Source organism: Anomaloglossus baeobatrachus, chromosome 4 (genome assembly GCF_048569485.1).
Source record: "Anomaloglossus baeobatrachus isolate aAnoBae1 chromosome 4, aAnoBae1.hap1, whole genome shotgun sequence".
NCBI classification, from domain to species: domain Eukaryota; kingdom Metazoa; phylum Chordata; class Amphibia; order Anura; family Aromobatidae; genus Anomaloglossus; species Anomaloglossus baeobatrachus.
The window spans coordinates 42,981,253-43,003,887 of NC_134356.1; the positions used below are offsets into that span (position 1 = coordinate 42,981,253).

The 22,635-nt window shown below is 42.5% G+C and overlaps 1 protein-coding gene across 3 annotated transcripts in view; it reads right to left on the bottom strand.

Annotated features, from left to right (window-relative positions):
- The window catches only part of RFX4 (regulatory factor X4), a 124,686-nt gene that overhangs the window by 36,192 nt on the left and 65,859 nt on the right, over positions 1-22,635 (bottom strand). For all 3 annotated transcript variants that reach the window (XM_075344275.1, XM_075344276.1, XM_075344274.1), the window contains exons 5-10: positions 14,692-14,753; positions 12,151-12,364; positions 8,018-8,095; positions 7,770-7,933; positions 3,840-3,940; positions 146-204 (exon numbers count right to left, since the gene is read on the bottom strand). In XM_075344275.1, coding sequence (XP_075200390.1) covers positions 146-204; positions 3,840-3,940; positions 7,770-7,933; positions 8,018-8,095; positions 12,151-12,364; positions 14,692-14,753 — 678 coding nt within the window. The remainder of the gene's footprint in view (positions 1-145; positions 205-3,839; positions 3,941-7,769; positions 7,934-8,017; positions 8,096-12,150; positions 12,365-14,691; positions 14,754-22,635) is intronic.

Below are 22,635 nucleotides of genomic sequence, written 5' to 3' on the forward strand. Positions count from 1 at the left end.
TATTAAACACCTCTGGGCCAAACAAGGGTTAGTTAAATTGTAATAGAAAATCCCTTTAAGGGATAAAAGTCCCCTATCCTCTTTTCCTGGACATTATGTTACCATATTTATTACACTTGGTCCCATATTACAGAAGAATACTTACTTGGCATAAGTGGTTTAATGATGTCTGTCGTCGAAGAATTTGGGAAAACCGTTTTGATACTAAAAGTAAAAAAAGATAGATTAAAGGGTTTTATTTCAACTTTTGAGATTCAGACTGCAACATGTCCCGAGTGAATTATGCAAAATGGGCCAATATAGCAAAAATATTACCTATCTATCATCTATCTATCTATTGTAGCGCCGGTCTGCCTGCAGAGACGCCAATTTTCACACCGCCAATGCTGGGTTGCATCCTGCCCTACAGCTCTGTGGTTGCCCATGTGTTCGTCTGTGTCCCTCACCCCCTGGGCCTGTGTACACAACACAGGGTCCCTGGGAATGCACTTAGAACGCGTGTGAACCTGTCCTTTTCTGAAACGGAGAGCACACCGTTTCCCGGAAATGCCTCTCAGCCGTAGGCTGAGAGGCATTAAGTGTTCAAGGCACACTCCCATTAGGGGAGGTGCCTGTGCAATGCCTTCTGTTAGTCAATATACCAGTCAGCTACCTAGTTAGTTGTCAGGTCTTGATCTCCTGTCCTATTTTCTCTGTGTCTGTCACCTGTACCTGCCTTTCCATACCTGTCTTTGCCATGCTGCTCACTATATCTGTCCATACCCGCGTGTCTGTCTGCCTCAACTATCCTGCCTGTACCTGCATGCACCTTTGTCCATACCTAAGTCCGTCTCCTGTGCTGGGGGTCAGCTGCCACCATCCTGGTTACTGCCTTGGGAGTGGTACCTGGTGTCTGCCTTGTAGTGGGCTCTTAGTTAAGCCCCTCCCACTAAAGGGTAAGTCCAGGTGCCCCTGTGGTCTAGGGCCCACTACTCCTGCTCACTGCCTCTACACAGACCGCGAGCATTCTATCTCTCTATCTCTCTATCCATCTATCCATTTATCCCTCTATCCATCTACCCCTCTATCTATCCATCTATCTATCTATCCATCCATTTATCCCTCTATCACTTTATCAATCTACCCCTCTATCTATCCATCTATCTATCCATCCCCATCTATCCATCCATCCATCCATCCATCCATTTATCCCTCTATCCATCTATCCCTTTATCTATCCCTCTATCTATCCCTCTATCTATCCATCTATCTATCCATCCACCTATCCATCCATCCATCTATCTATCTATCCATCTATCCCTCTATCCCACTATTCCTTTATCCCTCTATCCCTTTATCCCTCTATCCCTTTATCCCTCTATCCCACTATCCCTCTCTATCCTTCTATCTATCTATATTTCTATCTCTTTCATATCCATCTATCCCTCCATCTATCTATCCCTCTATCTATCCCTCTATCTATCTATCCCTCTATCCCTCTATCTATCTATCTATCTATCTATCTATCTATCTATCTATCTATCTATCTATCTATCCCTCTATCTATCTATCTATCCCTCTATCTATCTATCTATCCCTCTATCTATCTATCCCTCTATCTATCCCTCTATCTATCTATCTATCTATCCATCTATCCCTCTATCTATCTATCTATCTATCCCTCTATCTATCCCTCTATCTATCCCTCTATCTATCTATCCCTCTATCTATCTATCCCTCTATCTATCTATCCCTCTATCTATCTATCTATCTATCTATCTATCTATCTATCTATCTATCTATCCCTCTATCTATCTATCTATCTATCTATCTATCTATCTATCTATCGATCTATCTATCCCTCTATCTATCTATCTATCTATCTATCTATCCCTCTATCTATCTATCTATCTATCTATCCCTCTATCTATCTATCTATCCCTATATCTATCTATCTATCCCTCTATCTATCTATCTGTCCTTCTATCTATCTATCTATCCCTCTATCTATCCCTCTATCTATCTATCTATCTATCTATCTATCTATCCCTCTATCTATCCCTCTATCTATCTATCTATCTATCTATCTATCTATCTATCTATCTATCTATCCCTCTATCTATCCCTCTATCTATCCCTCTATCTATCTATCCCTCTATCCATCTATCCCTCTATCTATCCCTCTATCTATCCCTCTATCTATCTATCTATCTATCTATCTATCTATCCCTCTATCTATCTATCTATCTATCTATCTATCTATCTATCTATCTATCTATCCCTCTATCTATCTATCTATCTATCTATCTATCCCTCTATCTATCTATCCCTCTATCTATCCCTCTATCTATCTATCTATCCCTATATCTATCTATCTATCTGTCCCTATATCTATCTATCTATCTATCTATCTATCTATCCATCCATCTATCTATCTATCTATCTATCTATCTATCTATCCCTCTATCTATCTATCTATCTATCCCTCTATCTATCTATCCCTCTATCTATCCCTCTATCTATCTATCTATCCCTATATCTATCTATCTATCTATCTATCTATCTATCTATCTATCTATCTATCTATCTATCTATCTATCTATCTATCTATCCCTCTATCTATCTATCTATCTATCCCTCTATCTATCTATCCCTCTATCTATCCCTCTATCTATCTATCTATCCCTATATCTATCTATCTATCTATCTATATATCTATCTATCTATCTATCCCTCTATCTATCTTCAAGCTACAGACATTTATTCTCACTATTCTGACTAAAGACAAAGACCCCTTGTTCCTTTGGCAAACCATAGAGTCCTTCTGAGTAGCCCCTTCCCCTCTTACTCTGTGCATTTTCTTAAAAATAATTAACCTTTTTATACAATAAATACAATTTTTTTTTAAATATATATTATTTTGTCATTGAATATATTTAAAAAAAATAAAAAAAAATATATGTATTATTTTTTGTCATTTGAATATTCCCATATTGCGCAGTTCCTCCTATTAGGGTATTATGCCACTGATTAACCCAGGTACCACGTCCTCCTCCTCGCTCCCGGTATTGATCATCCGCTAATCCCTTTTCTTAATTACTGGATGATGCTGAACAGTTCTCCTTAATGGAGAAAGCGCCTAAGCTTTGAAATTAGAAAGGATTTATGTGCAGGTGATGGGGCTTCATCCACCGCAGGATTCCGGAGAACTGGCAGAAACGGCCGACTGCCCGCTGAGACCAAGTCATCTGATAACATGGGCCGGTACATGGTTATAATAACCTGCGCCTTTTATTCTTGAGGATTGAGTAAGAGCCTTTTACAACAGAGGAAAATCGCATTGAATGGAAGGTGCCATAATGAAGGACACTACAAATACGCTCATAAAAGCCCTTTACAAATATTAATTAAGTCGCCACCTACCCAAACATTATAGGAATATTGGAAGATTAAGCTCATTCAGTGGACAAGTTAATCAGGATTATGAACAAAGACGAATATATGTGAAGCAGCGACTGTAAAAATCCCCTGAAATTCTGTATAAAAAATAATTTCCTTATTGTGCCGTCCCTCTATTGTGACTCCTGGAAATGCCTGGAGCACACATATTACTAGGTGTGAGCATCAGATAGTATAGGGATGTCACCAAATCGACAAAGGATACTCATTCGTCAATTTAGTCTTTCATTTCCAGGAGGGACAACTGAGGAATAACCGTTCCTCAGTTATTCCTCCTGGAAATGAAAGACTAAATTGAGGAAGAGGGGAGGAGGAGTTGATTAGCGGGGGGAACTACTATTATACATAATGTCCTATTTGGCAAACCAAGGCAAAAAGACAGAAATAAAATCAATACCTACGCTCAAATTTGATATTTCGTAAGTTTTCGGGAAGGTCATGAAGAGCCACTTTTAGCCATTCGTCCAGCTGCTTCGCAAATTTTCGGATTACTTGCGTCAAACTTAAGGATGACAAAAAATAAAAGAAAGATTATTATCGATATGAAAAGAAGTTTTAACCTGAGGACAAAGCCTAAATGAATGCCATGGGTTCTCTGACCTGATCTACAGGGAATATATATTGTGTATACTGTATATACGTTTGGAGTAATAGTAGAAAAGTCACTATCCCCTACAAAATCAGCTAAGTCTTCTCCTGCTGCAGCCATTACTATCATGATTCTCATGGGAGTACTGTTCAGATAACTATTTATTATAAATGACCACATTTAGAAAGTCAATTAGAAGTCACTTTCCCCCCACAAGATCAACAAACTCTTCTGATGCTGCCACTACTATCTTGATTCTTCACTGTTCAGACGACTGTTATAAAATTAAAAAAATATCTTTATTTTTATACAGCGCTAACATATGCTTTACATACATAAGGAACACTGTCCCCATTGGGGCTCACAATCTAAATTCCCTATTTGTATGTCTTTGGAGTGTGGGAGGAAACCCACGCAGACACGGGGAGAACATACAAACTCCTTGCAGATGTTGTCCTTGGTGGGATTCGAACCCAGGACCCCAGCGGTGCAAGACTACAGTGCTAACCACTGAGCCATCGTGCCGCCCAATAATGTTTATGGCCACTTCAGAAAATCAAAAGTACTAAAATCGCTTCAACAAGGTCAGATCCCTTTTCTTATGCTTCTACCATTATTAACTTGATTACCACCATGAGTGATTGGGTGTCAACTATTTAATGAGTATGGCTAAAAGTCACTTTCACCCACAAGATCAACTAACTCCACTCCTGCTGCTGCCATTATCACCATGATTATCATAAGTGTTCAGATGACAGTTATTTAATATACACGACTATTTTTATAAAATCATAAGCAGAAAAGTCACTTTTCCTGACAAGATCAACTAACTCTTCTTCTGCTGCTTCAATTATTATCATCATTCTTAGGAGTATTCAGATGACAGCTATTTAATATGCACGGCCATTTTAGGAAATCAAAAGTAGAAAAGTCACTTTCCCTGACAAGATAAACTAACTCTTCTCCTGCTGCTTCCATTGTTATCATGATTCTCATAAGAGGTCAGATGACAGCTATTTAATATGGATGGCCATTTTTATAAAAACGTATGTAGACAAGTCACTTTCCCTGACAAGATAAACTAACTCTTCTCTTGTCAGAGACAAGGTCAGCTAGCTCTTCTCAGATTATAGCTATTTAATGTGTATGGCAACTTTTAGAAAATCAAAAGTGAAAGTAACTATCCCACACAAGATCAGATAACTCTTCTCCTGCTGCTTCAGTTGTTATCATGATTCTCATGAGTGTTCATATCATGGCTATTGATTATGTAGGGACAGTTTTAGAAAATTCTAGGGCTATGTGCGCACACAGCGTTTTTTGACGCTCCGGTTTTGGCCGCAAAAACGCACAAAAATGCAAAAAAAACGCACCTGCGGCAAAACGGCACTGGTAAAAAACACATGTGTTTTTACCGCGTTTCGGTGCGTTTTTGGCTGCGTTTTTCCCAATGCATTGCATGGGTGAAAAACGCAGTAAAACAAAGGAAAGAATTGACATGTCCATTTTTTTTAGCTGAAAACCGCAGCTAAAAAAAAAAAAAGTTGTGTGCAGATTGCAAAAATGAAAAGTCTAGACTTTGCTGGGGAAGCAAAGTCATGCAGTTTTGAGCCCAAAAACTGACCTGAAAAATGCGCAAAAATGGTGCGAAAAACGCACCGTGCGCACATAACCTAAGTAGACAAGTCACTTTCCCTGACAAGATCAGCTCACTCTTCTTCTGCTGTTATTATTATTATAATGGTTGGTACAATTGGTCACAGAGTGTTTTGTCTCTGCGTAATCCAACACTCATTTTCTATGGTGACTTTTAGAAAATCAAAAGTGGAAGTCACTGTCCCCAACAAGATCAGCTAACTCTTCTTCTGCTGCTTCAATTATTATCATCATTCTCAGGAGTGTTCAGATGACAGCTATTTAATATGTATGACCATTTTAGGAAATCAAAAGTAGAAAAGTTACTTTCCTTGACAAGATCAATTAACTCTTCTCCTGCTGCTTCCATTATTATCATGTTTCTCATAAGTGGTCAGATGACAGCTGTTTAATATGGATGGCCATTTTTATAAAATCATAAGTAGACAAGTCACTTTCCTTGACAAGATCAACTAACTGTGATCTTGTAAGGGACAGGATCAGCTATCTTTTCTCTTGCTCCTTCTGTGAATGTTCAGATTACAGCTGTGTAATGTGTATGGCCACTTTTTCAAAATCAAAAGTAGAAGTCACTGTCCCCAACAACATCAGCTAACTCTACTTCTGCTGCTTTAATTATCATCATCATTCTCAGCAGTGTTCAGATGACAGCTTTTTAATAGTTACGGACATTTTAGGAAATTAAAAGTAGACAAGTCATTGTCCCTGACAAGGTCAGATAACTCTTCTCCTGATGCTTCAATTGTTATCATGATTCTCATGAGTGTTTAGATGATGATTATTGACTATGTATGGCCATTTTTAGAATATTATAAGTAAACAAGTCACTTTCCCTGACAAGGTAAGCTAAATCTTCATCTGCTGTTGCCATTATTAGTATGGTTGGTACTATTGGCCACAAAATGCTCTGGCTCTGCCTAATACAACACGAGTGTTCAGGTTACAGCTGTGTAATGTGTATGGGGACTTTTAGAAAATCAAAAGTGAAAGTCACTGTCCCCAACAAAATCAGCTAACTCTTCTTCTGCTGCTTTAATTATTATTATCATTCTCAGAAGTGTTCAGATGAGAGTTACTTTATATACAGTATAAGCCCATTTTAGGAAATAAAAGTAGACAAGTTACTGTCCCTGACAAGATCAGCTAACTCATCTCCTGCTGCTTCAGTTGTTATCATGATTCTCACGAGTGTTCAGATCATGGCTATTGATTATGTAGGGCCATTTTTAGAAAATTATAAGTGGACAAGTCACTTTCCCTGACAAGATCAGCTCACTCTTCTTCTGCTGCTGTTATTATTATTTGGTTGGTATTATTGGCCACAGAGTGCTCTGTCTCTGCCTAATCCAACATGAGTTTTCAGATTACAGCTGTTTAATGCGTATGGCAACTTTTAGAAAATCAAAAGTAGAAGTCACTGTCCCCCACAAGATCAGCTAACTCTTCTTCTGCTGCTTCAGTTGTTATCATGATTCTCACGAGTATTCAGATCATGGCTATTGATTATGTAGGGCCATTTTTTAGAAAATTATAAGTAGACAAGTCACTTTCCCTGACAAGATCAGCTCACTCTTCTTCTGCTGCTTCAATTATTATCATCATTCTCAGGAGTGTTCAGAGGACAGCTATTTAATATAGATTAACATTTGTGGAAATCAAAAGTAAACAAGTTACTGTTCCTGACAAAGTGTGCTAACTCTTCTCCTGCTGCTTCAGTCGTGATCAGACGATGGCTATTGACTATGTTCTGCCATTTTTTATACAATTATAAGTAGACAAGTCACTTTCCCTGACAAGGTCAGTTAACTCTTCTCCTGCTGCTTCTGTTAGTATCATGATTCTCATGAGTGTTCAGACCACGGCTGCTGACTAGATATGGCCATTTTTAGAAAATTATAAGTAGACGAGTCACTTTCCCTGACAAGGTCACCTCACTCTTCTTCTGCTGTTATAATTTTTATTCTGGTTGATACGATTGGCCACAGAGTGCTCTGTCTCTGCCTAATCGAACACTCATTCTCTGTGTTGAATGTTCCATCTATCCATAGATTATACATGGCACAATAGGATATTAATACACACCAACCTGTCAGGCAATGCTTGTAATACAGTCGGCATCAAGACGCCAGAGATTGCTTTATACAGTATGGAATCACACACTCCCACAATATTCACCACCGTGGACGAGCCTAGGACTGGCAGCATGTGGGGCGGCATGCCTTGCCAAAAGTGCAGAAGAAAACTTTGAACCTGATAAATAAAAGGTCATGGAATGTAAATCTAATACATCACAACTGTGCACAAGTACCGTAACGGCAGTCACTTTCCCCGTACCTCGTCAAAGTTGGCTCGTATGACAGTGTCCAGAATCCTTTGGCAGTGAGTTCGATACATCATTATAAATGTTGAAATCTGGAAAATAAATATATATTTTTGAAAGCAGAGATGGCTAACTCAAGGCTTGCGGGCCAGATCCGGCCCGTTACATCATTATGTGGCCCTTGAGCAAGTGCATAACAATTGTGGTCGCAGAGGCCACGACCAGACAGGGCCCAGGGGTGGAGGTGCGTCCAAGGATGCATATCCAGCAGAAATGCATTGCAGCACTAAAACCCATAGAGTCCCTGCACTACAATACACACTGCTGGCCAAACAGTACCAGGAAGGGGACATATATATCAGGAAGGGGACATATATACCAGGAAGGGGACATATATACCAGGAAGGGGACATATATATGTCCCCTTCCTGGTATATATGTCCCCTTCCTGGTATATATATCCCCTTCCTGGTATATATGTCCCCTTCCTGGTATATATGTCCCCTTCCTGGTATATATGTCCCTTTCCTGGTATATATGTCCCCTTCCTGGTATATATGTCCCCTTCCTGGTATATATGTCCCCTTCCTGGTATATACCAGGATGAGGGACATACGATACTCACAAAAAGTTGGGGATATTTGACTTTCGGGTGAAATTTATGTAAAACATATAAAGTTCATGCTACGGTGATATTTTATCATGAAAGAAGGGCATTTAGGTAGAAATATGAAGTGGTGATTTCCTCATCTCAAGCAATTTATGGAAGCAAAAGCCAATAGTAGTGGATATACACCCCCCCCACCAAAAAAAAAAAAGTCAGGGTCCCAATAACTTGTCATGTGGCTTTCGGCATCAATTCCAGCTTGACAACGACATCTCCTGCTGGAGTTATTGCCAGTGGAGGCATGGCATCCCACTCTTCTTGAATGGTGGGCCTCAGGTCATTGAGGTTCTGGGGTACAGAGTTACGGCCTCTACATGGCGACTCAGCTGATCCCGTAGGTTTTCTATGGGATTCAGGTCTGGAAAAGATGCAGCCACTCCATTTGAGGTCCCCCAGTCTTCAGCAACCGTTCCCTAATGATGCGACCTCGATGAGCTGGACCATTGTCGTCTATGAAGATGATATTAGGTCTGTGTTGTTCATTGAGAGGCACAATGACTGGATTAATGATGTTATTCCAGTAGTAGGAGCTGTCACTATATCATTCCCAAAGTGTAGGGCAGTTCTGTAGTGACTAGACACACCGGCCCACACTGTAACACTAACACCACCAAAGGCTGGTCTGGTGACAACAGTGGCTGATGCATAGCGCTCTCTTTGAAGTCTCTAATGTCGTTGGCGGCCACCATTTATGCTCAGCGTGAATTGATTATCTTCAGTGACCAGCACTGAGGCCCACTGGTCTCTAGTCCAGCGTAGGGGACACCGGTGCCTGGTGGTGAGGTACCTTGCAGGTCGTCTAGCACACAGACCACGCTGATGTAAACGGTTTTGAATGATCTGATGTGACACTTTTGTGCCTCTCACCTCCATTAAATGTGCCTGGAGTTGTGTGGCATTTATCATCCAGTTCTGAAGGGCATTGTTCACAGTGAAGTGGTCATCAGTGTGTGATGTGGTCAAAGGAAGTCCACTTTACTTTCTTTCTGCGACTGTTCCAGTCTCTCTGTATCTCTGTTGCATCCTGCTGATGACACTTTGTGACACTCTAAGCTCAGTGGCCACTTCCGTCTGATAACATCCTGCTTGAAGCCTCGCAGTGGAACAGTACTGCTGATCAATTGTTAGGTGTTGTCTTGGTCTCATGATGTCAAAATGTGAACAGTATGATGAGGAGCATTGTTTAAATACCAATTCTAATTGAATCCCAAAAATTATTGGGTGATTTCATGGATGAAACACCTGTCATGAATTTTGCCATTAAGCTCCTTGTTAGAGAACAGCAAATTGTGCAAAAACTCCTGAAACATTGAACAGTTGGACATGAGCAGTCAAAAGACTAGAGAGGGTCACATTAGGTTTACTTGAAAAGGTTAGAGGGAATTTTAGGATCATCGTGAAATTTTATCCGAAAGCCAAATATTCCCAACAGTTCCCTTAAAGCCCTTCTACAAAGGGACAGCTGTCGTATAGCCCTACTACAAAAGGACAGCTCTTGGATAGTCCTACTACCCTACCCAAGTACTCAAGGACAGGTGTCATATACCTGCATAGTCCTACTACCCAGGGATAGCTGTGGCATAGCCCTTCTACCCAGGGACAGCTCTTGTATAGCCCTACTACTCAGGGATAGCTGTCGCATACTCCTACTAATTCAGGGACAGCTCTCAAGTAGCCCTACTACCAAGGGGCAGTTATCATGTACCCTTAGTATTTAGGGACAGATCTTGTTGCCCTACTAATTAGGGACAGCTCTTGTGTTGCCCTACTAACCAGGGACAGGTTTTGTGTACCCCTACTATTTAGGGACAGCTCTTGTGTAGCTCTACTACCCAGGGAAAGCTCTCGTGTAGCCCTACTACCCAGGGACAACTCTTACATAGCCCTACTACATAGGGACAGCTCTTGTATTTATACCCAACTACTAAGGGACAGCTCTCATATAGCCCTACTACCCAGAGTCAGCTCTCCTATAGCCCTAATACCCAGGGACAGATCTTGTATACCCAACTACTTAGAGACAGCTCTCGTATAGCCCTACTACCCAGGGACAGCTTTTGTATAGCCCTACTACCCATGGACAGCTCTCGTATACCTAACTACTTAGGGATAGCTCTCGTATAGCCCTATTACCCAGGGTCAGCTTTCATATAGCACTACTACCCAGGGACAGCTCTTGTATAGCCCTACTACCCAGAGACAGCTCTTGTATAGCCCTACTAGCCATGGAGAGCTCTCATATACCCAACTACTTAGGGACAGCTCTCGTATAGCCCTACTACGCAGGGTCAGCTCTCACATAGCCCTACTAACGAGGGACAGCTCTCATTTAGCCCTACTACCCAGGGACAGCTCTCATATAGCCCTACTACCCAAGAACAGCTCTCATCTAGCCCTACTACCCAGAGACAGCTCTCCCATAGCCCTACTATCTAGGGACAGCTCTTGTATACCCAACTACTTAGGGACAGCTCTTGTATAGCCCTACAACACAGGGTCAGCTATATATACCCCTACTACCTAGGGACAGCTCTCATATAGCTCTACTACCCAGGGTCAGCTCTCATATAGCCCTACTAACCAGGGACAGCTCTCCCATAGCCCTACTACCGAGGGACAGCTCTCATATACCCAACTACTAAGGGACAGCTCTTGAATAGCCCTACAACACAGGATAAGCTCTCATATAGCCCTACTACCAGGGTCAGCTCTCATATAGCCCTACTACCCAGGGACAGCTCTCCCATAGCCCTACTACCCAGGGACAGCGCTCATATACCCAACTACTTAGGGACAGCTCTCATATAGCCCTACAACACAGGGTCAGCTCTCATAGAGGCCTACTACCCAGGGACAGCTCTCCTATAGCCCCACTACCAAGGGTCAGCTCTCGTATAATCCTACTACCCAGGAACAGCTTTTGTATAGCCCTACCAGCCAGGGACAGCTCTCGTATAGCCACTGGCCAATTTATCCATTGCAGTGCATGCTCATACAGTGTTGCTTATAGATCTGCATGAGCCCTTACCATTACAAGTGGCTCTTTGAAGGCAACCATAATGTTGATGTGACCATTGGTGAAAATAAGTTTGACCCCCTCGTTTTAACAGGATGTAGAAAAGCTGAAGTGCCATAGCTAGGATCACAACGGGTTCCCATTATGGTGCCACCCAAGATACAAGGTCCACATGGGCCAGTCTCCCCTTTCTATGACCCTAACATTGAAGTTCCTCCACAAAGTCTTCTCACCACCCAAGAGCCAAGGGGATAGGAACACCCAGGACCGGGCCCCTATTTTTTTCCAAGGGCCTGTAGCAGCAACAATGGCTGTCCTAGTGGAATGTACACCCTAGGACCTGATGTTACGACGCTGACGAGTCCGCTTTGTGTTTTGTTTTTCTTTCCTCTTGCCATTTCTAGTGATGGCTCTAAATGAATAGACAAGAGGCTCCGGGGGAACTAATTTGGCTTTATAGATACCTTTTCTTCTGGGATGCTGGCTGGCAGATTTAGATCTTTGACATTTGGGAATTCAGGCAGTAATGTTCCGAGCTTGGATCGTGGTGAATACGCCACTGTCTGTTTGGTGACTTCTTTTTTCCCCGTCTCATTCACCCACGCTGCTCCTTTCTTGGAGTACATAACATCATAATACTGGGAGCTTTCTTTGACCGCAATGCCATAATAATGATACCTGGGAGAAGACAATGTCACATCGTCTAAGTACAAGCTGTGTAGCACAATCACATCAAAATGTGTCATCAGGAAAAAGAAACTATTGTCTAAATCAGGTAATTATGTTACATTATTTTTATTTTGATGTTTAGTCAATTTCTCAAAACCAATCATTATCTAGGAATATTAAAATTTTCACAGTGATCTCTATGTCTTATATTAAATTCACGCTTACTGATTGTTACAGATGACTTTTCTGCAGCTTCATTATCATCACAGACAGGATTAAAATAAGTAACACAAGATCCATCATTCACTTCCTCCTCCTCCTCCTCCTGTACAATGGCTGATAACACCTCTATACACTGTAGATAACACAGCATCCACATTTGTGAAATCCCAGCTCGCCTCCTCCTCCTCCTGTAAAATGTCTGATAACGCCTCTATATACAGTAGATAACACAGTATCCACCATTCACAATATGTGATATCACAGCTCACCTCCTTCCCCTTCTGTTCAATGACTGATAACACCTCTAAATACAGTAGAAAGCATGGCATCCACCATGTACACTAGGTGATATCACAGCTCGCCTGCTCCGTCACCTGTACATTGACTGATAACACAGGATCCACACTTTCCAATAGCTGATATCACAGCTCACTTAATCCTTCTGTACAATGGCTGATCTGATAACACCTATATAAACAGTAGATAACACAGCTTCCAACATTTTTAATAGGTGATATCACAGTTCAACTCCCCCCCTCCTGTACATTGACTGATAACACAGGATTCACAAATCACAATAAGTGACATCACAGCTCACCTCCTCCTCCTGTACATTGACTGATAACACAGGATCCAGCATTTGCAAAAGGTGATATCACAGCTCACCTCTTCCTGTACAATGAATAACACCTCTATATACAGTAGATAACCCAGGATCCACCATTCACAATAGGTGATATCACAGCTCACCTCTACCCTCTCCTGTACAATGACTGATAACAGCTCTATATACAGTAGATAACACAGGATCCACCATTGACAACTGGTGAAGTTACAGCTCACTTCCTCTTCCTCCTATACAATGATTGATAACATCCATCTCCATATACAGTAGATAACACAAGATCCACCTTTCACAATAGGTGATGTCACAGCTCACCTAACCCCCCTCCTGTACAATGACTGATAAAACCTCTATATACAGTAGATAACACAAGATCCACCATTCACAATAGTTGTCACAGCTCCCCTCCTCTTCCTGTACAATGACTGATAATACCACTATATACAGTAGATAACACAGGATCAACCACTCACAATAGGTGATGTCACAGCTCACCTAATCCCTCTCCTGTACAATGGCTAATAACTCTATATACAGTAGATAAGACAGGATATACCAGTCCCAATAGGTGAAGTCACTTACAATAAGGGATGTCACAGCTCTCCTCTTTCCTGTGTACAGCAATTGACAACACTTCTATATACAGTAGATAATACAGGATCCACAATACACAGTAGGTGATATCACCGCTCGCCTCATCCTCCTGTAACATATATACATATATATAAATATAAATATATAATATATATATATATATATATATAATGCATGTACATATATACCGGTATGTACATATATATATATATATATATATATATATATATATATATAAAATATATATATATATATATATATATACTGTATATATATATATATATATATATATATATATATACATACACATATACTGTATATATATATATATATATATATCTATATATATATAATGTTATTGTACAGGAGGAGGAGGTGAGCTGTGACATCGCCTATGTACATACGGTCATTCTAAGACTGCACAGTGGCCGGTAAATTCTAAAATTAAAAATTTCCCTTCTTTTTACATTGCTTTGCAATCTTAAACAGATAGGATCTTAAGACAATCCGTTTAAGTTAAAGAGAGCTGTTATACCACACACTGGTATGGAATAAAACTGGCACCCTTATGGCCAATGATTGGTCCAACTAGGGATCTGGAAAGCCCTCATTGTAGCTGTTATGGCAGATATTGGCTATCATTTAGCCTTACCAAAAACAAATATAACTGGAGCAGATGAATATAATATCTGAATTAATTTAAAGCATTTACATTTTTCCCAAAAGTTCTAATACACCATTTAGCAATTTCCGAACAAAAAATAAATAAAAAAAAAATCTAAAAAATAAAAATAATATTCCTTTAAATTAACGACAATGCAAAATTGCATCCAGCGACCTCTGACCACAGGTCATGATGAACAATTGGAATTCCGTTCCCGACTTCTGTACTCACTTTGATTGCCCCCTTGTCCCGAGTCTCCGCGTGGTTAATTGTGGGAACTGCTGTCTAATTATCTGCAAGAAGTAAAATATATTACCCTAGGTCAGTTATCTGCATGAGAACGCAACGGGTTCAAGGTCACAACCTTGGTTTCAATGTGAAACCTTCGAAGCTTTTCAGAAAACATCTCAGAAAATCTCAAGTTATTGTGCAAAACTTTAAAAAAATCCCAAAATTATTTGGGACCAAATTATCCTACTGTATACCTGTCTGGATAATATCATATATGTTTTAGGATTGTGATTCCTACAGGGTAGTGCTGAAGGATTAAATTCAAGTCTCAGATCCTTTATTTCATTTTTGTCTGGAGATATCCCGTAAATATCTTTAGGACTTTCAGTTCCTGTTGGGGGCAACATCGGCGTTACTGTTGTTTGTTTGTTTCCTTCTATTTTTTCGCTTTTTTTTATACCTACATCCATTTTTCTTAAGTTTTGACTTTAGATTTTTGGTTTCTTTAAGGGTCTTGGTTCAATCAAGGCTTCTTGTCAATACTGGAATGGCAACAACGAGCAACTCCCTAAGTTGGGCAACACAAGACCAATATATGGATTTACAGGCGCTCCCATCTCTACAAGTTCCGTAACATTAGTACATACGGAATTTGAACAAGCAGTTGGCTAAAAGTTTTGGCGGTGTGATCCAACATTGGTAGACAGTGTTTTCGGGACATAGAAGGTCACAGTGTTTGGCTGCGCAAAATGCTCCTTGACTTTCCATTCTTTCTGCTGTCAGTATTCATTGGTATAGGTAGCTTTCCTGCTGGATTTTCATCTCTCCCCCTTTTGTACCCAGCAGGAGCTTACCTCCACCCAGCTGCTGATCGTCAGTATTCTCTTGGTGCTGAAATACCCCTTCCTTCCTTGGACTGGTGCTGGTGATATCATTCAGTTCATTCAAGCTCTGGTTGCAAGCAGGTGGCTTTTATTCTTCTGTGGTGTTGTTCCTGAAAACGTTTCTGAACTTCTACCTGAGTCATCTGTGGATAAGTAGTTCATGCTTTTTCCCCGTGTGTCCTCCTTGTGTTGTCTATAGTGTTTGGTGGGGTTGAAGAAAAGCTCATCCCATTCATTCCCTATTTAGGGCCCAGCACTAGGGATACCTAGTGACAGGTGTCCGGCTCAATGCATAGGTGCGGAACCTAACTAGTGTGGTGAGTGACCCCAGGGACCAGCAGTAGGGATACCTAGGGTCAAGTATCAGGCTTGGCACATAGGTGCGGAACCTATCTAGGGTGGTGAGGGACCCCAGGGACCAGCAGTAGGGATACCTAGGGTCAGGTATCTTGCTCAGCGCATAGGTGCGGAACCTATCTAGGGTGGTGAGGGACCCCAGGGACCAGCAGTAGGGATACCTAGGGTCAGGTATCCGACTTAGGTTCAGCACCTATGCGCCATCTAGGGTGGTGAGGGACCCCAGGGACCAACAGTAGGTTTGGTCAGGGGTCATCATCTTTCCCTTCCCTTTCGGCGTTCGTTTGGTACTTCCCCGTCGTACCTAGCATGACAATCCCTCTCATTTTGCTACCAGCCCCCACTTCTGTTCCTTTCAATATAAACATGACCATATTGGCAAGTACCAGACTCCTCTTGATGACCTGTTTTTGGAACTTTTTACAGACTAGGGCAGGTGTCTTTATCACTCTTCATTTGCCCTCCATTGACACCATAAGAGCTTCATAGACAATATTAAATTCCAAATGGAAGTAACAGATCAAATTTCTGTAGTATGTTTGTACTTCCAACGTGCCTTTTTACCTGCCATCAAAAAATCCAAAAATGTGGCACTTATCAAAAATTGCAAGATCATTTAGAATTAGATATGAGAAGACCCATGGAAGTTCGGCAGGTTCATCTGGACTGTAGATAAAGCTCGGTTTGAGACTTGACTTGAACCCCAATGGGAGTCACTAATTGGGCAGTTCGGGTCTCTGCCCACATGCAGCCAGCCATAAACAGATCACTTGCAAAGGCGGGTGAGCGAGGTTTTCCCAATTTTTTGGGTGCACACTACATCCGCATGGAAGCCATTCAAATTCTGCAAGTGGCTGACCACCGAGCGTTCCTGAGCATAGCCATGCTCACGCGAGTGGTTTGAAAAGCACCCGAACTCTGTTTTTTTTTGAAAAGTCTGTGTTTCGGACGAGCACCAAACCTCGAATTCGCTCATCTCAAGGTGAAAATCAAGAGATGGAGAAAAGACAACTTATGTGACGGCTTGGGAATAGAGGTATATCTGCTGAGAATCTGTTTCCCCTATTGGATTTGTGTTATTTTTTTGTGCTGATTTTTTAGTGTTTTGTAAGTACTTTTTGATCAGATTTATATCTCTAAAGCGGGCTTTACACACTGCGATATTGGTCCCGATATCGCTAGTGTGGTCGGTCCCGATATCGCTAGCGTGGGTACCCGCCCCCATCTGTTGCGCGAAACGGGCAAATCGCTGCCCGTGCCGCACAACATTGCCCAGACCCGTCACACATACTTACCTGCCTAGCGACGTCGCTGTGACCGGCGAACCGCCTCCTTTCTAAGGGGGCGGTCCGTGCGGCATCACAGCGACGTCACTGAGCGGCCGCCCAATAGAAGCGGAGGGGCGGAGATGAGCGGGACGTAACATCCCGCCCACCTCCTTCCTTCCGCATTGTGGCCGGGAGGCAGGTAAAGAGAGGTTCCTCGTTCCTGCGGCGTCACACGGAGCGATGTGTGCTGCCACAGGAACGAGGAAAAACTTCGTTACTGCTGCAGTAATGATATTTGAGAATGGAGAATGGATTTTGCACGTTTTTGCAACGATGCAAAATCGCTCATCGGTGTCACACGCAACGGCATCGCTAATGCGGCCGGATGTGCGTCATCAATTCCGTGACCCCAACGAGTTCGCATTAGCGATGTCGTAGCGTGTAAAGCCCCCTTAAGGCCGGTTTCACACATCCGGCTTTTCTTCAGTTTGTCGGATCCGGCGCGCTCCCGTACAGTGTATACAGTACAATGGCCACGCTGAAACTTCCTTGTCCCATGCTCCGGTCACATGACAGCACGTGACCGGAGCTTGTGGCGCGGCCATTATACTGTATACACTGTATGTTAGTGCGCCGGATCCGACAAACTAGAGAAAAGCTCAATGTGTGAAACCGGCCTTAGGTCCAAAATAGAAAAAAAAATATTCCCTGACATGATAAATCACATGAAGGCTCAGCAGGGTTAAAAACTACATATGTGTGATGCTAGCCACTACTTACGGGAAGTATGGTTGGAGGAGTAGTCAGGAAAGTTGGGGTCTGCTAACAGGAGGATGCGTATGAGCACAAAGAGTAAACAGGGGCATGGTCAGGGCAATATCCGAGGGTCAGAAAATTCAGGAAAGCACATAATAAGTTCAGGGAGCAAGCAGAGACGTGGTCAGGTAACATTCCGAGGTCAAAAGGCAGGAGGTCATGACAGGAACAGAGAAAAGTCAAATAAAGGGTACTTTACACGCTGCAACATCGCTAGTGATCTCGTTAGCGATGTGACACGCCAGATCGCAGTTGCGATCTGCCGAGATCGCACATGTGACCGGCGCAATAACAATGACCTATGTGCGATCTTGGTAGATCGCATCTGCGATCTGGCGTGTCACATCGCTAACGAGATCACTAGCGATGTCGCGGTATGTAAAGCACCCTTAACAGTCTGGGGTCAGAAAACAAAGAACTGAATACTAGCAGAGACACAGGCCAACAGCACAACTGCAGAACCAGAGAATACAACTGGCGAGGTTCTGAGCAATTACCAAGAAGGTGGAACACCTGAGTAATCAGCACCAACATGGAATCCTGCGCTGTCAATCAAACTGCTAGCTCAGTGATTCAGGAAAATGCAGCGGACCATCTCCAAAGGCAAGATGCTCTTCAGAGAGGAATCGTGTCACTGCCAGGTCTGTAGCCCAGGAAAACGCAGCAGAGCATCTTCAAGTCTGCAAGATGCTCTGCACAGACAAATCGTGACAATATGATCCCATCTTTAAGGGTCTTACATTTCCTCTTTAGAAATAGTTGGCTTGAAGATCGCTGGTAATATTATTCTTTCCTGGTTAAGTTCATGGAAGTGTGAATGCATAAACCTAACGCTGAAAAAAAAGAATTATTACTAAACAGTTGTGTATTTGCCAAACAGATGGCCGCGGACCCATTCAGCTGTTAATATCAGGACAAAAAGGAGGTGTAAACTTGATGAATTTCCAAGATGTTCCTCTATCCATTGTATCCGAGGGTTTATTTTTATTAAACGTCGTTCACGGTGGAGAATGTATCACCTTAAGATCACGCTCTTCCAATCGCTTTGCCCTTGTTTACACATCTGCACTAAGCCTTGGCGTTTCTGGATTCTCCTCTCGTTGGTTTTATTTTTGGAGCAGAATCTCGGCAAACATTACAAACAAAAAAAAAAAGAAGACGAAAAACTTTGTGAGGAGGCGCAGAACCTTGATAAATGAGCAGACAGGCCGGGCAGTTGTCTTTCTGCGATTTTTTTTGTATAGACTCAATGAAGCTTGCCATAAGAACACCCCATGCTGTTCCAGCTACTGATCTAACATTCCTCGACTCAATAGCCAAATTCGGTTAACCCTTTCCAAAGGGGACGATGGGGGAAAACCACGGTGGGGCGGCATTCAGACATGGAACTTGGGGGTTAAGCCATTGAAGGCCAGTTAAAGGCAGCACAGAATAGGAAAAGAAAGTGTTTGTAATTTGGAAAGTGAAAGTTTTTGCTTTCTTGGGTAGAACACTTTGCAATGTGTTAAAAACGAAGACAAAAGAAGCTCTGTTTTCCATCGGGGGGGAACGTAGTCCTTGGCTCAACATTTCAGTTTTTATATTATTGGATGTCAAATTTTGACGCGTTTTGGATTATTTCTTTTAACCAATGCCAAACTTTTTGTACAGTTTTGAAGTTCATTCAATATATTTGTTGCTCTTAATTCATTTCCTTGAGAAAATAGTGAAGCAATGAAATTCCAACCATTGTCTACGTCGTAGGAGCTGTGATGTCCAGATAACTTTGGCCCAATGTTGGAGATTTAGACGACCTAGAATCTACATTCCTCGTAGTTGGCCACTGCAACTGTAACGCTAGTCACTAGCTTACGGGGTCGTATGAACTAGCTAGAAATAAGAAGCGCCGATAGGATAACACCAGATGACAGGAGTATTACTGTATATACAGGAAATATACACTCACCTAATGTGGATGTGAGAGTCACAACCACTGACAATCATGAGATAATGGCGTCTGCCGCAGCCCCACGTGGATGAGCATTCAAACCAGAGAAGAGAAGGGGTTACCACCGCGCATCAGCCAAATGAAGGTGTAGAGATGTTGATGAATAAATATCTTTTTAATTTCATAAGTCTACGCGTTTCGAGGTTGAAACCTCTTCCTCAGGACCAGGACATCAACAAACTGTTGTTTGTTGATGTCCTGGTCCTGAGGAAGAGGTTTCAACCTCGAAACGCGTAGACCTATGAAATAAAAAAGATATTTATTCATCAACCTCTCTACACCTTCATTTGGATGATGCGCGGCGTTGACCCCTTCTTTTCTCCGGTTTGAGGGGTTGCATGAACGGAAGGGTAGTCAGGAGAGCCAAGGTCTGGTAACAAGAGGTCACGTATAATCATAAGGGGTAAACAGAGACGTAGTCAGGGCACAATCCGAGGGTCACAATACCAGAAGAGCACGTAGTGGTAAAAGGGAGCAACCAAAGACGTAGTCAGCTAACGGTCTAGGGTCCAAGACAGGAATGCACGACAAGAATAAGGAACGGGCAGAGGAAAGTCCAATAACAGTCCGGGGTCAAAATACCAAGATTAGAATACTAGCAGACATACTATGGCAACACAGCAGAGCCAGAGAATACAACTGGCAGAGATCTGGGAGGGCATGCTCAGTAAAGAAGCAGAGAAATTACCCGGAAGATGGACCAGCTGAGTAACCAGCACCTCCCAGAACCAACCTGGACTCCAGGATAGTGACCAAGCTGCTAGTTTATTATCAAGGACGGTGCCACAGAGCATCTCCAAGGGCAAGATGCTCTGCAAAGGAAAAGACATACTGCCAGATCTGTAAGTGCTGCAGATCATCTCCAAAGGCAATCTGCTCTGCACAAGGAATGGATACACTGTCAGATCTGTAAGTACCGCAGAGCATCTCCAAAGGCAAGATGCTCTGCACAAAGGAAAAGACACACTGCCAGATCTGTAAGTGTCGTAGAGCATCTCCAAAGACTAGATGCTCTGCACAAAGGAATGGACACACTGTCAGATCTGTAAGTACCGCAGAGCATCTCCAAAGGCAAGATGCTCTGCACAAGGAATGGATACACTGTCAGATCTGTAAGTGCCGCAGAGTATCTCCAGGTCTGTGAGATACTCTGCACAGAGAATCGTGACAGCGACATCTTCCACCAATTTTTTTTAACTATATTTCAATATCATTTTAGTCTCATAAAGTAATCTCGGCCAGACACAATATATATTCCTATGGACTGTAACTTGCAAGATGTAGTTTTTGTATTTTTGTGTTGTGGGAGAAATCTGCTGTCTGCAACCCCATTCTGAATTATGGGTAAATAGATGGATCCTAAAATTAGAACCAACCCAATCCACATGATGGTTCCAGCCTCTGTTGGCCGGGCAAAGCTCCTGACGTGCACCTCGGCCTAAAGGCTGCACCATATCATATTGTATGGGTAAACAATTGGATGTATCGTCTGTAGGGTTCTGTTGGATTTTTTATATATTTTCATTCTATACCTTCCTTAGTATGGCCAGCTATGGTATTACATATAGGAAGAAAATGGTATACCAACATATTCAGTCTGACCGAGGAGAAAAGGGAAAACTGAAGAGTCACTCTAGAAGGTTTCCACACTTACATACCAAAAGTAAATTCATAACGTGCTGTGAACATAACATGGTTGGTAAGGGTGATAGAAGATGTAAGTCCATCTTCTTATAATACTGTAAACCCTCTGTCACGGGTGTGTCACAGGAGACAGACAGTCCTGTGGTGTCCGGCTATAGAAGGTCACAGGGTTTGGCTGTACAAACTGCTCCCTGACCTTCTATCATTCCTGCTTGGTTTTCATCCTTTAGCAGTATGCTTTGGGTGATTGTACTGTTGGAAGGAGATCTTCCATCCCAGTCTCAAATCACTGACTGACTGAAACAGGTTTGCTCAAGAATTTCTCTGCATTTGGCACCATCCATCTTCCCCTTGACTCGCACCATTTTCCCTGCTCACAGCATGATGCTGCCACCATCATGTCTCACTGTGGGGGTGGTGTTCTTAGGGTGATGAGCTGTGGTTTTGCACCAGACTTAGGCGGGCTTTACACGTTGCGACATCGCTAGCAATTGCTAGCGATGTCCAGCGCGATAGCACCCGCCCCCGTCGCACATGCGATATGTGGTGATTGCTGCCATAAAGAACATAATCGCTACGGCAGCTTCACACGCACATACCTGGTCGGCGACGTTGCTGTGACTGCCAAACAATCCCTCCTTCAAGGGGGAGGTGCGTTCGGCGTCACAGCGATGTCACCGTGACGTCACTAATCGGCGGGCCAATAGAAGCGGAGGGGCTGAGATGAGCGGGACATAACATCCCGCCCACCTTCTCCCTTCCGCATTGCCGTCGGGACGCAGGTAAGGAGATGTTTGTTGTTCCTGCGGGTTTACACAAAGCGATGTGTGGAGCTGCAGGAGCGACAAACAACATCGTACATGCGGTCGAACCGACATTAGGGAAATGAACGACGTTACACAGATCAGCGATATTGTACGCTTCTGTGCTCGTTCCTCGTCGCACCTAGGATTTACATGTTGCGATGTCGCTACCGGCGCCGGATGTG